Below are 13087 nucleotides of genomic sequence, written 5' to 3'. Positions count from 1 at the left end.
GGGCTTTCGATAAGTGCCCTGTCCAGGATTTCGCTGTGATTTACAGGAAACGCTCTGTGAGCATCATCCCGTAACGTGCGTGGGGCGGGGGGTGGACCCCAGCCAGCTCCCCGCAGCCCCGGGGCGGAGGCTCTCGGCTCTGGGCGGCGCAGCCCTGCGGGGAGCCGGCCTCCTCCGCTTCCCCCGACGGCGGCGGGGCGGGGCGGGGCGGGGGCTGCCCGCGCCCCCCGGACTCAGCATCGCGCAGCTCTCCGCGCCCCGGTCAGCCGTGACCTCCTGCCCCGCTGAATCAGCCCTTCCCCTCCCACCCCCTGCGCAAGGAGGCGGCCCGGGGAAGCCGCCTCGGAGCATATAAAGCGCTGCCGTCGGGCCGGGGAGCGCCGCTCTCCGCCGGGACCCTGCTGTCGCTGTCGCCGCGCCATGGCCGCCGACCGCCGCCTGCCGCTGCCCGCGCTGCTGCTGCCGCTGGCCTGCGCCGCGCTGGCCCAGCGCCCCCTCACAGGTAGGAAAGCCCTCGCTGGGACCCCGCGGGGCCGGGGCCGTCCCTGCCGGCGCGGTGGGCTCAGCCCCGCTCGCTGATGTCTCCGCAGAGAAGCAGCGCGCCTGCCTGCTGCCCCCCGACGACGGGCCGTGCCGCGCCGTGGTGCCGCGCTGGTACTACGACCGGCACACGCAGAGCTGCCAGGAGTTCGTCTACGGGGGCTGCTACGGCAACGCCAACAACTTCCTCACCTTCGACGACTGCGAGAAGAGCTGCTGGACCATCAAGAGTGAGTCCGGGGACCGGCAGCGCCCTGGAGGGCCCCGGGGTGGCGGGGGGCTGGAGGGGACACCGGGGGAGGCTGCGTGCCGTGCGGGATGCTTTGCAGCCACCCGATGTATCACAGAGTCACAGAATCATAGAATTGTTTGGGTTGGAAAAGACTTTCCAGATGATCGAGTCCAACGATCATCTTAATGTGGTGTCCCTCCTGCTTGTTGCAGCTTCCTGCTGATGTCGATTTTAGGCAGAAAAACCAGACTGAGTTGGCTCAGAGATGATGTATGGAATTTATCTATTAGTATTTAAAATGTAATTTAATATTGCACCTACTTGCTAATCAATGCATTAGAATCCTCCAGTAAAATGCAGATGGGACAAACTTGGACTTGCCCACAAGTAATAGTTTTTGCCTACACTGCCATGTTTTTCTGTACATGAAGCACGAAGGGTTGATTTTACAGAGGATGAATTTATTATTTTCTGCAGAAGTGCCCAAATTATGCCGGATGGAGGCTGATGGAGGACCTTGCAGGAGTTATCTAAGAAGATATGCCTTTAACTTGAGCTCGATGATGTGTGAGGAATTCATCTATGGTGGCTGTTATGGAAATGGCAACAACTTCAGAGACTTGCAGTCTTGTGTGGACCACTGTCTTCCTGAAAAAAGTAACAATTGTTCCAAATTTTTAATAAAATAGATGGTTTGAAAGTGATATGAAAATGATACTTTATTTGATATTTTCCTCTGAATTCCCCTACAGTGGTATTTTTGAAGACTTGTGTGAAGCAGATGTTAATATTGTCCACTTTAGTAGTTATTTGTCTCAGTTATTACTGAAAGAGCAAAAATGCTGTGATCTTAAATAAACCCACAGCTATACCTAACCAATTTCTTGACTTCTAGAGAACTGTACAGATGTATCTGAAGTGAAACAGTAAGGTTGAAGATCTGTGTTGAGGCAGATGTGTCTGAGATTGTGGCAGTCATGTGCAGGGAAATGGTATTGTAATATAAAGCAGAAGCACCTTTCTAAAATTCAGGCCTGAGAGATGGTGTTAGGTGGCTCTGGTTTTTGGCACTCAACAGCTCAGCTTCTGACAAAAGTCTTTTGCCTTATGTGATGCTTCACTGTCTCTCCATTTGGGCTTTAAATAACAATGCTGGTAATTATGAGCAGGTGACTACAGCTAAGTATTGACATGAATACCAGATTAATATCCAGTTCAAGACAGGATTTTTGAAGCTCTACCAGAATGTATAAAAGTTGTCACTGCCTAAGCTTTGTTAGTGCTCGATGACATTTCATTTGTGGCTGGTGACAGATTGTCAGCATTTTCTTAGGTGAAAGCTGAATTATTTTTAATTTCTGTGTTGCACATCCAATGAGTTGATAAGTGTCTATAGCAGGAAAAATAAAACTTTGTTGATGCCAAATGAAATATTCTCTTGAGGAAAATTGTCAGACATTCTTTTTGCTGCAAGCGGAATTTGCAAAATCATAGCAAAGCTGTGCCTTTTTTTTTTCTCTACAGAGGTTGTTCCACTGGAATTATTGTTATATTCCTATATGTATGGAATAAGATTATGTAAAATTCTCAGCTGTCATATATATGGCACCACAAAGAGGGAAAGCTGATGGATTTCACTTATGGGACAATAATCTTGTTTTCTGGGATGGTCTGTTGCATTCTCAAATTCCCAGCTCACAGGAATGAGATGAAGGAAGTCTCTTAAGTCTTCAGCAATAGTGTCAATTCAAGGGGAAAAAGGGCTGTTTAAACACAATATTTATTGCAGGGTCAATTTTAAGAAGCCATGTGGAGAGATAACCTTCATGTAATTTTTCTTTCTCTCTCTTTTTTGCCTTTGTCCTTTTTTCCTCAAGCTGGTCCCTTGCTATGCTATAGCCCCAAGGATGAAGGATTGTGTTCCTCTTCTGTGCCTCGCTATTACTATGATGCCAAGACCAAATCATGTAAGGAGTTCAGATACACGGGCTGCGGTGGAAATGCCAACAACTTTGTTACTGAAAGGGATTGCTACAATGTCTGTAGAAAAGGTAAGGGGATTTTTTTGTATTTCGTCAGTCACAAGCAGATAAAGCAATCCACATACCAGTAGCAAGTGTTCATGGTGTTCCTTTACTTGCCTTGGCTTGCTACTGGGTTATGCTTTTTGCATTTTGCACTCAATGTTTTCAAAGGCAGGGAAAATTGAAATGCAATGCGAAATCCTTCTGGCACGATCAGTGTGATGTGAGGTGGTTACACCATATTTGAATGAAGTATAGAGTAGGGCACACAAAAAGACTAAGCCTACCTTCTGGAGCCCATAAGGAATTAATCTTTAAACTGTTTAGTACCTTCATGATCACTAATTAAGCTATCCTTTTATTCTGGATATTTTTAAATGGGATTAAAGTCCGTTGTGAAATCTATTTTACTTTTTTGCTTTGCATTTTCAGAAGTTACCATCCTGCCTCAATTCCCTGTTTCCAACTCACATTTCCTATTCCCGTTACTAACGATTTCTGCCTCATCAGTTCTGCTGTGTCAACTGTTTCTGTGTCAAGGGGGGAAGGCTTGGAATGATAATTGATTTTTCCTAATGTTTTTTTTCAAACCAGCTATTGGCTGTGCTTGTAAATCAAAACAGTTGTGCTTTTACTTGAAGTCATACGTTTATACCAGATATTGCAAGTTTAATTTGATATGAAAATAAATGAGATAGAGAAAAGCATAATTGTATGTTGTTCCCTGGAGCACTTAGGGAGCAGACATAGCACAGTATTTTAAAAATTGATACTAATGGGAAAAAAATTGTATCAAACGTGTACATTGCCTTTGGGAAAAAAAAGGAAAAACTAAGAAGTAGCTCTGTTTTAAAGATGATATGCACAAGGTCCAAGTACTTCAGTATTGAAGTTGTGTAGTCAGAAGGCTTATGTTTGAAGATGATTCTTCAGTTCTGGGTCATGAATTGCACCCTGAGCATAGTCCTCAGAAATAAAAATGGTGCCTGCCAGTTAGTCATGACAGTAATATTTCTGTGGATGACAAGTCTGAGTGTGTCTCTGCCATTGTCTTATGAGAGAGTCTCTAATAGTATGCTAAGTTTATCTGAGATGCTTGTGATTATCTCATTTGCATCTATTACTACCTGTGAAGTGGTAGGGCCAGGCTCCTCCAGTCTGGAGTGTGCAGGGAGAGAGGAGGAAGGAAATCACCTCTTCAGCATCTTGCCTCCACACTGCCCCTGCCCACACCCAGGGGTTCTCTTCCTCACCCTTTTTTTTTTTTTTTTTTTTTGGTGGAACAAAGCAAGGAAATGCTGTTTGTCTTCTAACTAAAGCACCGGATAGCCATATGTAAGGTATCAGTTACAAGCTTTTTCACCAACTTGTGGATTTCACAATTCGCTAAGGCTTGGTACAGCCAAAGACCAAAGTTAAGGGCATAATTAGTGCTAATTAATGTTGTGCTATGCATATTCATTTCTACAGCTTGGGAGTGCACAGCAACATTAGGCAAATAACTCAGGCAACTTAAGCCACTCCTCCTCTGCTGCTTCCATTATTTCCTCCTCAGCATCTTTCCTGTTACCTTTTGGAGTCTCAAATCAAATTCTGTTGACCTTCCCTGTGCAAATATACAATTGCTTGTTAAATGGTGTTTTGAGGAAAGGTTTCTGATTAATTTTAAAAAGTTTATATTGGAAAAAAGCAAGTGCATAGGGGTGACAGTGAAAGAGCTGGGAATTGGCCACAGTGGCTCTGCTTGCTGGAGCTAACTCTGGCTATCTTAGACCACTCTGCAGTTTCTGTGAGTTTTGTGCAGAAACTCAATTTTCTTTTCATCCCCCACAAGCACTGGTTATATTTTAGCCTTTGCCCCACTGTTCAGAGAAATGTAATAGTTTGGGTTTTTTTTGTTTGTGTGTGGTTTTCTTTGGTTGGTTGTTGGCTTTGAGTTTTTTTAATAAAGTGTAGCGCATTTAGTTCCATTCTGCTGTCACAGCAGGACAGCTAGATAAGGCTTTGATGCCTGCTTAGGAAAAGAGCAGCGAAGTAGGATTCCAGTGGGAAAGGTGAACACACTGGAGACTTTACAGTGTGAGAATATGGAGTGCAGAACACATTTTACAGTTTCTGATATGTTTGTTATTATTGGACCACTGCTTGAACAATGTAACATGAAAAAACCCCAAACAATGAAGAGTAGTAACAGTTTTGTCATGCTGTTTCCCTAACTGCTTCCTTTGTTTTGTTAGCAGGAAGTCAGAAACCGAGAATCAACAAGCCAACAAATGCGTTCCGCAGAAAACTGGTTAAAAAACCTCAGACGTATAACCCAAAGTCTTAAAGCTGATGTGCACTCGGATGTTGGAAACACTTTTTGTTGATTCCACTTTCCTCTTTTGTAAGATATTTTTCACAAAGTTTTATACTGACATAGTTCTGTCTTTCAGAACTGCTTTTTATGTCATTTACTTTTTTATGAGGAACTGCATTTAATAGAAGAATGAACCTGGGTCTCTGTTGTCTTTGCAATAATATTTTTGCAAAGACAGGTGTTTAGATTTCCATGTTTTTATGGGGGGCATGCTACTGCTGCCTTTCAGCTGTTGCAAATCAATTAAAATTTGAAAAATCAATTGGCTGTTAGTATAAAGAAGGAGGTTACAATGCTGAAAATCTACTATAGATTTTTAATTTTTTTTTTGCATCCTCAGTTTACTAAAGAAAAGGAACTTTTCACAAGTGTGTTCAGATGTTTATTGCACTGTCATTTACATACTTTGGCCCTAGCAGTTAAATAGATTGTTGTTTACAGTTAATATTCTGTCAAATCTTTCAGAAGCTTTCGTAACAGTAAAAGAAGCATAAATTTAAATGCAGCTCATCCCACAGGAGAGAATTGGGAATAGGGATACCTTGATAAACACTCTGACAAAGGCAATGAGTAAGCTAGTTGAGTATTAAAATAAAAATGTAGCCATTACTTTTTCATGACATTCGATCTTTTTACTAAGTTACTCCAGATCCTCATATAGTGTTAATCAGCATAGTTTTACTGATTTTAGTGGAGCTGTGCTGATTACATTGGCAAAGGATTTTGATATTTGTGATAATGCAGTAGCTGTTAAAGCAGAACAGCAGAAGTTTCTTCAAATTTCTTCTGCAAAAGAGTAATCCCTCTTTTGAGGCACTTTTATATTTCTTATGGGAGGTTATGCCTATAGTGATATTTTGCACATTCTTTTATGTTTTGTATTTCAATCATGTCTGAATTTCAATTAATTTCACCTAAAATATTTTCTAAATATAAATTGATAAGTAATGTTAATAAAATGTTTTTTGTGGAAAAAAAAGAGCTTGTTCTGTCATTATCCTGAATGAGTTGTATACACCAATATGTGTAATGGGACCTATTATTTGCTAATTATGACTCTAACAGAGTTTAGTTGTCTCTTCAATCATTTCCTTACACTGAGGTCTTTATTTGAAGAAAGCCAATAAATTGCATTGATGTCATTCATCCCCAACAGTTTTGTAGCTCAGGTGGCTCTCAAAAGAGCTGCTCTCAAAGGGGTGCTTAGTTAAGCTGATTGTCTGCTGCTGGGTCTCTTGTTTGGTGTTGCACTCTCTGAATAGCTTTTGTGTGGGTAACAAACTATTTGTTTGAAATTAAATTGGCTTTCAGTTAGAAAAATTCAGGTGTGTGCTGTAAACTTATTTCAGAGAGGGAACATGATGGAAAAACTTATTAAGATCTGTTTTTTTACTAATGTCTCTCACTGCTGGATTTTCAATTAAAGCTGTTGTCTGTGCTTGCCACTGTCCTTCTACCACTCCATTTCTGGTTCTTGATCTCAAAACCTCTTCTTATTTTTAATCATCTCTTGTTTAGTGCTGATGAATGAGGACACTGTGACAGACAATTGCAGGTAACTAGTGACACAGTTTTGAGTGCTTGTCCCATGCCAAACCTCTTCTCTTGGTGACCAGCCTTCAAACAGAAAGGGGCCAGTTTAAACTCCCTGGGGGAGCGAGGGCACAATACCCATGGACATTGCCTATATCCCTTCCTGTGGGTTGTGAACTTTGGCTGTGCTGCTTAGAGCAGTAGCCCAGAGTGTCCTCTGAATATTTTTTCATATCTAATAGTAACATTTAGGGCTGTGTTTGTTTCATGTTCTGGTCATGGCTTATAAAAACACAAGCCTGTTTAAGAAGTCAAAGTTCAATTTAAATACAGTTTTTAACCATAGAGGATGGCTGTCTTTTAACAGCAACACCATGGAGTATAATCTTTGGCGTCATGTTTGAGAAATTGCTATTACTCCTTATCTCTCTGGGTCTTTGATTTCCGTGGGAATATCTTTGGATGGGATACAAAAATGGACCCAGGATTTAAAGAGAGTCCCAAATCTGAGACCAGCTTCACTCTACGTTTTGAATATATCAGAACTGGGTCCCTTGTCACACGTCATAACATGTCCTGAGCAATGCAATACTCTGCTGATGTCCTGAAAAGGATCCAAGAGTTTGGTGCTCTTCTATTCATGTCAGCTCAGGGGCTCAGTCAGAGTTGCCTTCATGGACCAGGCTGCACCCAGGATCACTGGACACTGCAGCCCTTTGTAATGCAGCTGTTCCACCAGCACTTTCTTTTCTTGAATAAAAATATAATTTAAAGTCTTAGGCCTGATTGCTAGAGTGCTCAGTGAAATATCACAGGCTTGTGTTTTGATCCCTTATGTAGCTGGTATCACATAGAAATTTAACATAAACCCTAATTTTCACAGAGTTTCCAAGTGAGCAGGCTGTAGAGTATGCTGGAGAGGGCAGGGGAGGGAAAGGAGGAGCTCATGGAAGTTTTTTTCAGTCCCTTGTTGAAGCTATTACATAAATTATACCATATTTTCAGGTAAGTGCCTTCATCTCTTTTTTTTCTTTCTTAGCTACAAAGAATTTCAGCTGTCTCTGTGCTGCTCTGCTGTGTGTTCTCAGGTTATTCTAATATCCTTTCAGACTACTGTGGCTGACTAATCTAAGTAATTGTCATCTACAGCATTTTATATGATTCATGACTTACTTCCTTTTTCAGTTTGCTGATGAAACAACCCTGGCCCAAGGTTGGGCCAACTGTTAGTGTTTTGCCATGTTGAAAATTAATGCAGCCCATACCATCCTTCAAATTAACTTTTATTATAGTAGCCAGTGTCCAGCATCTGGTGTTGTGTGTCACAGTGCAAATTTCTACTGCAGAGGAGGGAAGCAGTGATTATAATCAGTTGGGTTTGCATATGCACACTGCCACTGAAACTCCTGACTGGTGATTTGCACAGGGCAGTCATACCTGCCACTAAAAAGTAGTTGCTGGAATAAGCAGATTTGAATAAACTGCATTGCAACATCGCTGCTATTTAACTTTCATTGTGACCCATAATGCCAGTTCACTTCTCAGTGATATCTTGCAAAGAACTATGTAAAAATTATAAAAATTGAAATCTTCACTGATTCTTCATCATAGGTCTTTGGCTGTGCTCAAGGATTTGCTTTGTAAAGTATTTCCAGAGTAGAAGAATGGCTTCATCTTTATATTTCAATGGAATTTTAAATGTCAAAAAGAGAAAAGAAAAAAATCCATGTGGAAACACATAATATTTTTACTGATAAGCTACATGATGGCAAGCAGAATTTCACCACATACTATTTTAACAGTGATTTGCCCCAATAATGGCTTTCTCACAAATCCATACTTGAGTGGCAAACTGACAATGAGTTCAGCTTGTGTGCCTGGAGTCAGATTAGTGACTGCCAGAAGCATTCCGGTTTCTCTGTCACTACTCATCAGCTGAGGAGGTGGAAAACATGGGAAATTTTTTTAGTAAGAAGCAGTTATTAGAAACAATGGGCCATGTTAAAAAAAAAAATCAAAAATCCTAAGCTTGTCTCAGATCAGAGGTGAGAGATTTTATCCTGAAGCTTGAAGTCAGCCATATGGCTGAGCGAGCTGTTCTGACCCAGACAGGGACAAGAAATCTGTTCTATGAGAGAAACACAGTCCAGCTATGACTATGTGATTCTTGAAGAACCACACTGTGGATGTGCCAGAATTATTATGCATTTACATCAGTGTTATTGAAAGCAAAATCTGCCCTATTAACTTTCTGGAAAGAAAGACTGTTACTGGCAATAATTAGCACAGAAATACTTGCTTCTGTTGAAGTAAGCCTCATTTATCAGTATGTGGTGGTCCTGTACAGAAATGTCTGTCACCTGATAAATTGTTTAATTCCTGTGGAGAAGGGGTGTTAATCATAGTATATACAGCCTAATGAACAGCAATTATATTTAAAAAATATTCTATGTAAACAAGGTGCATAAAAGCATTAGCCACTGGTGTGATCATGAGCTATGATTTCCAAATAAATGCCAGAGAAATGAGCATTCCCAGCTCATGTGTGAACTATTCATGAAAGAGAGATAGTTCAGGCAAGTTAAAGACTAATCTATGAAGTGTAGAACATTGTATCTATTATGTAGAAATAAACCAAGTCACTTTAATGAAGGTTCCTTTTGTAATGGCAGCTCTGACTGTAATTTCGGATGAATATGGGTAAGACTGGTGCTCTTCCAAGCAAATCGGATAAGGTGTCTAATTGCTTTTGTGTGAAAGGCTTTTAGTGCAATTGCAACTCAAAGCACATCACTTTGTCTGACTTGGTGTGGCTGAACTTCGAGGTGGTGAGCATACAGGAATCCTAAGCCTTTTTATTTTCTCAGGCCAGATCCTCATTTAAGGCCTTAATATATTAACTACAGGTTAAATACTTTATCTGCCAGATGAATTACAGTGGTTTTGCTTAGTGAGCTTTCTTGGGGGTAGGGCACTACTCAGGAAGTTTGCAGCAGCTTTTCTAAAATGGCAATGCCTGTTTACATCTTTTAAAACTTAGTGTGAAATGCAGTAATAAAACTCATCTAATAAATGCATGTGAACACTATTGTCTATGGGATATTTTCTTCTGTGCATGGGAAGCAAGATAAAGAGGATAGATTATGCTAATAAAAGCTCTTTAAAAAGTCAGGGGAGTAGAGGGTGAAAAATACACCACATTACCACACCAGAAAGAAGCTTTCCATCACCACAGTAATTTTCAACAAGGAGAATCTTGATTTTTACTGATGTTGAAAAAGAACATTTTATAAAAATGTTTCCAGTAAAAAGTAACATGACTAGCAAGGTTGTTTTTTTTTTTTCTCCAAAAGTGGGAGAGAAGTCTGATGAGAAAAACAGTGATGACAAATGGTATTTACTGCTCTCTCATGGATCCAAGCTGCTGCACTGGTGCACAAGGAGCCTGTAGAATTCCCACTGTGCCAGGCAGAGGAACTCTACCATGATTTCAACAGGCACTGGAGTAAATTCAAAGACTTCTTTTAAGGTGCAGAAACATGATCTTGTACAGAGCTGCTTTCCCCTGCAGCAGCACATGCATGCGCTTTACCTGAGATCTACTTTGCTAGTGTTCATCAGTGGGTGCAAGCAAATAAACAAAGGCTGAACAAAAAATTCTCAGTCTTTATCTCAGTGCCTACACAGTTGCTGGATGTATGATTGCTTGATCTGGTGGGGCAACTAATTAATTGCTTTACTCCAATATGTCTTCAAATAGGATTAGAACTAAAACTGCTACGAAGCCTATTCTACAAAAACACTGGGAAATATCTGTTTTAATATTAAAGGCATTTCCTTGATTAGGTTTTATCAGGGTTTGTTCCTCCCAACTTCCTCAAGAGTTCTTTTTAAATCTGAAACAATATTCAGATTATTAGAGATCAGTTTATATTGAAGGAGGAATTTAATATGGTTTAAAATCATCAGGTAGTTTGGTTACTATTAGAAGACACCTAAGTGTCACTTTTGTACTGACAATTAAAATAAATTCCTTAACTGGTCTCATAAAAGCAATTTTGTATCCTTCTAGTGTGAATTAACCTAAGCAATACTAAAACAAAACTGTATAGCATGAATCACATAAGTTCTAATTATCATAGTACATTTCAAAGTCACAAACATTAAAAATAAATGTCACTGAAGTAGAGCTCACCTCATTTTGTTTTCCAATTTTTGCATTTTCTTGTTTAATATGAGACTGGAAAAAGATTACAGACTGTACTCTGCAGTAATGCAGATGGAAAGCTGCTCTTGAGCTCCAGATATACAATAAAGAAGCTCTTTCCAAACCTATTGCAATAGAGCTGACAGAGAATAATCCAACTCTTTATTGCCTCAGTTTTGAACAGACACCCTCAGTTTTTCTATCCCCAACAGACAGAATTATGCCTTTAAATATGACAGTGAGCACTTAGTAGCATTCAAGTTTGAGGTTTGTTTTTTCTCAGTTTTGAGAAATCAGATTTCTCAAAATAGCTTTCTGATTTCAGCCCAAAAAGTGTTAGGGAGGAGCATGCTGAGTCTCAGCTGCAGAGGGTGAGGCTCCAGATCTCAGAGCATCAAAATGCCCTCAAACTATTTATTGCTGAAACCCTCAGCTCTGTGAAGAAGCCACTGAGAAACAGCTCATATGACTGTGGAGAGAAAAGAGGTAGGACATATCTTAAGCACTTGAGAAAGGTAAACTAGAGGAAAATAAGGTACTCCCAGCTCTTGCATGCTCCCTCCTGCTCACAAGAGACATTTTTGCAAGTTGTGCAGTGATGATCATTCCCTGGCTAAGGAATCCTAGGCTGGAAGGAAGAGGGGAGAGTGGTTTTGAGTCATTGCACTTCCTTCTGCTTTGCCCTCTTGCACAGCCTCTGCCTGCACCATGTTCATGAACAAGCCAAGAACCACGGGACCTGATCATGTTCACTGTGCTTATTAGCCACATGGTCTGAGCTCCTTTCAGCCCAAATTTTCCTGTATGAGTGACTATCCCAAGTGAAAGGTAACATAATGCTGGAAATGCAAATAACTTTTCTGAGGACATTGCAGAAAAACTAAGGATACAACCCAATCCATCCTTCTGGGCACCCAGGGCACTTAAAATTGCCATCACCTGGGGAAATCTCTCTTCCCAGTGCAAGTCACAGCCTGTGCTAAGAGCATCATTTTGATTTGGGGAGGACATCTGCCCCAGTGCTGTGCAGAGCTGTGCAAGAGAGAGCAGAGGCTCCCAGCACACAACCTGGACTGGTGGGATGCTGAGGCTGCTGACAGAGCCTCCTTCCCTGCCCCTTCCAGCAAACCCATTCCACTGTCTATTCGGTACAGTATACTCTGTGATGAAAGCTGCATATTTTATTCCAAGGAACAATATTGCTTTATATTCTCTGAGTGCTGCATTATAGACTTGTTAGTCATGTGGTCATATTGCAGCACTATCATACAATAGCTAATGTGCAAAAAGCAAAAGAAATTTAAAAATTAGCTGTCTGGACTCTCAGGTGGGAGCATAGGGTATTAATGGAGCTTTGAAATGCATCACTGCGCTTGGCAACAGCCTAAAAGGTAATGCTTTTCACCATCAGATGACTGAAAACATAAAATAATGACAATTTTGTTTTCCAGTTGATGCAATAAATCTCAGCAGCAGTGAGAGCTCCACAAAACCCACAAAGGCATGATTTTGAGATTTTTGGAACTGGTGGATGACTGTGACAGCTTTCTCTGTTTTATTGCTTTCAAACAAGGCAGATGTGAAGAGAAATTGCAATGTGTAACTAAAATCCATACCTAGCAGGATTAATGGTAGCATTCATTCACTATGGTTTGATAATGTCTTTTTCAGACTCTTGTATAGTCATGCTCTGAAACGTATTTAGGACTCAATCTTCCTGTATGTTATCTCTCCTAAATTTCCATTTAACGGTTAATGAATGTTAAAGACAAATACTTATTTTCCTAATCAACAGGTATGGGACTCTGCCTTGACTCAGTGCACAAACTTACTGGATATGTTTGGGCTGTACAATGTCCCCTTTACTGGTAATGTGAATTTTGCAGTCTGTACTTTGCTCTCTGACATTTCTTCCATTTTAGTAAGGAGGAAGAACCAAAAGGAGGTTGTTGGTGAAGGAACACAGAGTCTTTGTACAGCTGCAGGTGAAAAAAGAAGGGATCAGGAAACAATGACTGCATTTGTAAATGTTTGATTAGTGGGATTTTAATTAGTGCATAGCTTTCTAACCCTACTGATAGAGTTGCCAAGAATTTCCCAGGAACTTAAAAAAAGGGTCTAGGGCACCTTATCTCTGTCCTTGGACATTTATATCTATCTTTATCTATTAAGGTAAATACCTTTGAAAAGCT

General features: G+C 40.7%; 1 protein-coding gene across 2 annotated transcripts; it reads left to right on the top strand.

Annotated features, from left to right (window-relative positions):
• Positions 1–205: 205 nt before the first annotated feature.
• TFPI2 (tissue factor pathway inhibitor 2) lies at positions 206–6134 on the top strand. Of its 2 annotated transcripts, none has more exons than XM_085050734.1 (5): positions 206–502; positions 591–770; positions 1250–1429; positions 2650–2823; positions 5037–6134. In XM_085050734.1, exons 1-5 carry the CDS (start codon positions 421–423, stop codon positions 5123–5125), a joined length of 705 nt encoding a protein of 234 aa, XP_084906860.1. In that variant the 5' UTR covers positions 206–420; the 3' UTR covers positions 5126–6134. The 2 variants fall into 2 exon arrangements, with proteins under 2 accessions (XP_084906860.1, XP_084906859.1); XM_085050733.1 differs by having other exon boundaries at positions 212–502; positions 5034–6134.
• The last annotated feature ends 6953 nt before the right edge of the window (positions 6135–13087 follow it).

Source organism: Lichenostomus cassidix, chromosome 2, assembly GCF_008360975.1.
Source record: "Lichenostomus cassidix isolate B80296 chromosome 2, HeHo_3.0, whole genome shotgun sequence".
NCBI classification, from domain to species: domain Eukaryota; kingdom Metazoa; phylum Chordata; class Aves; order Passeriformes; family Meliphagidae; genus Lichenostomus; species Lichenostomus cassidix.
The sequence above is the reverse complement of the archived record's forward strand: the minus strand, read 5'-3'. Positions and strand labels throughout refer to the sequence as shown.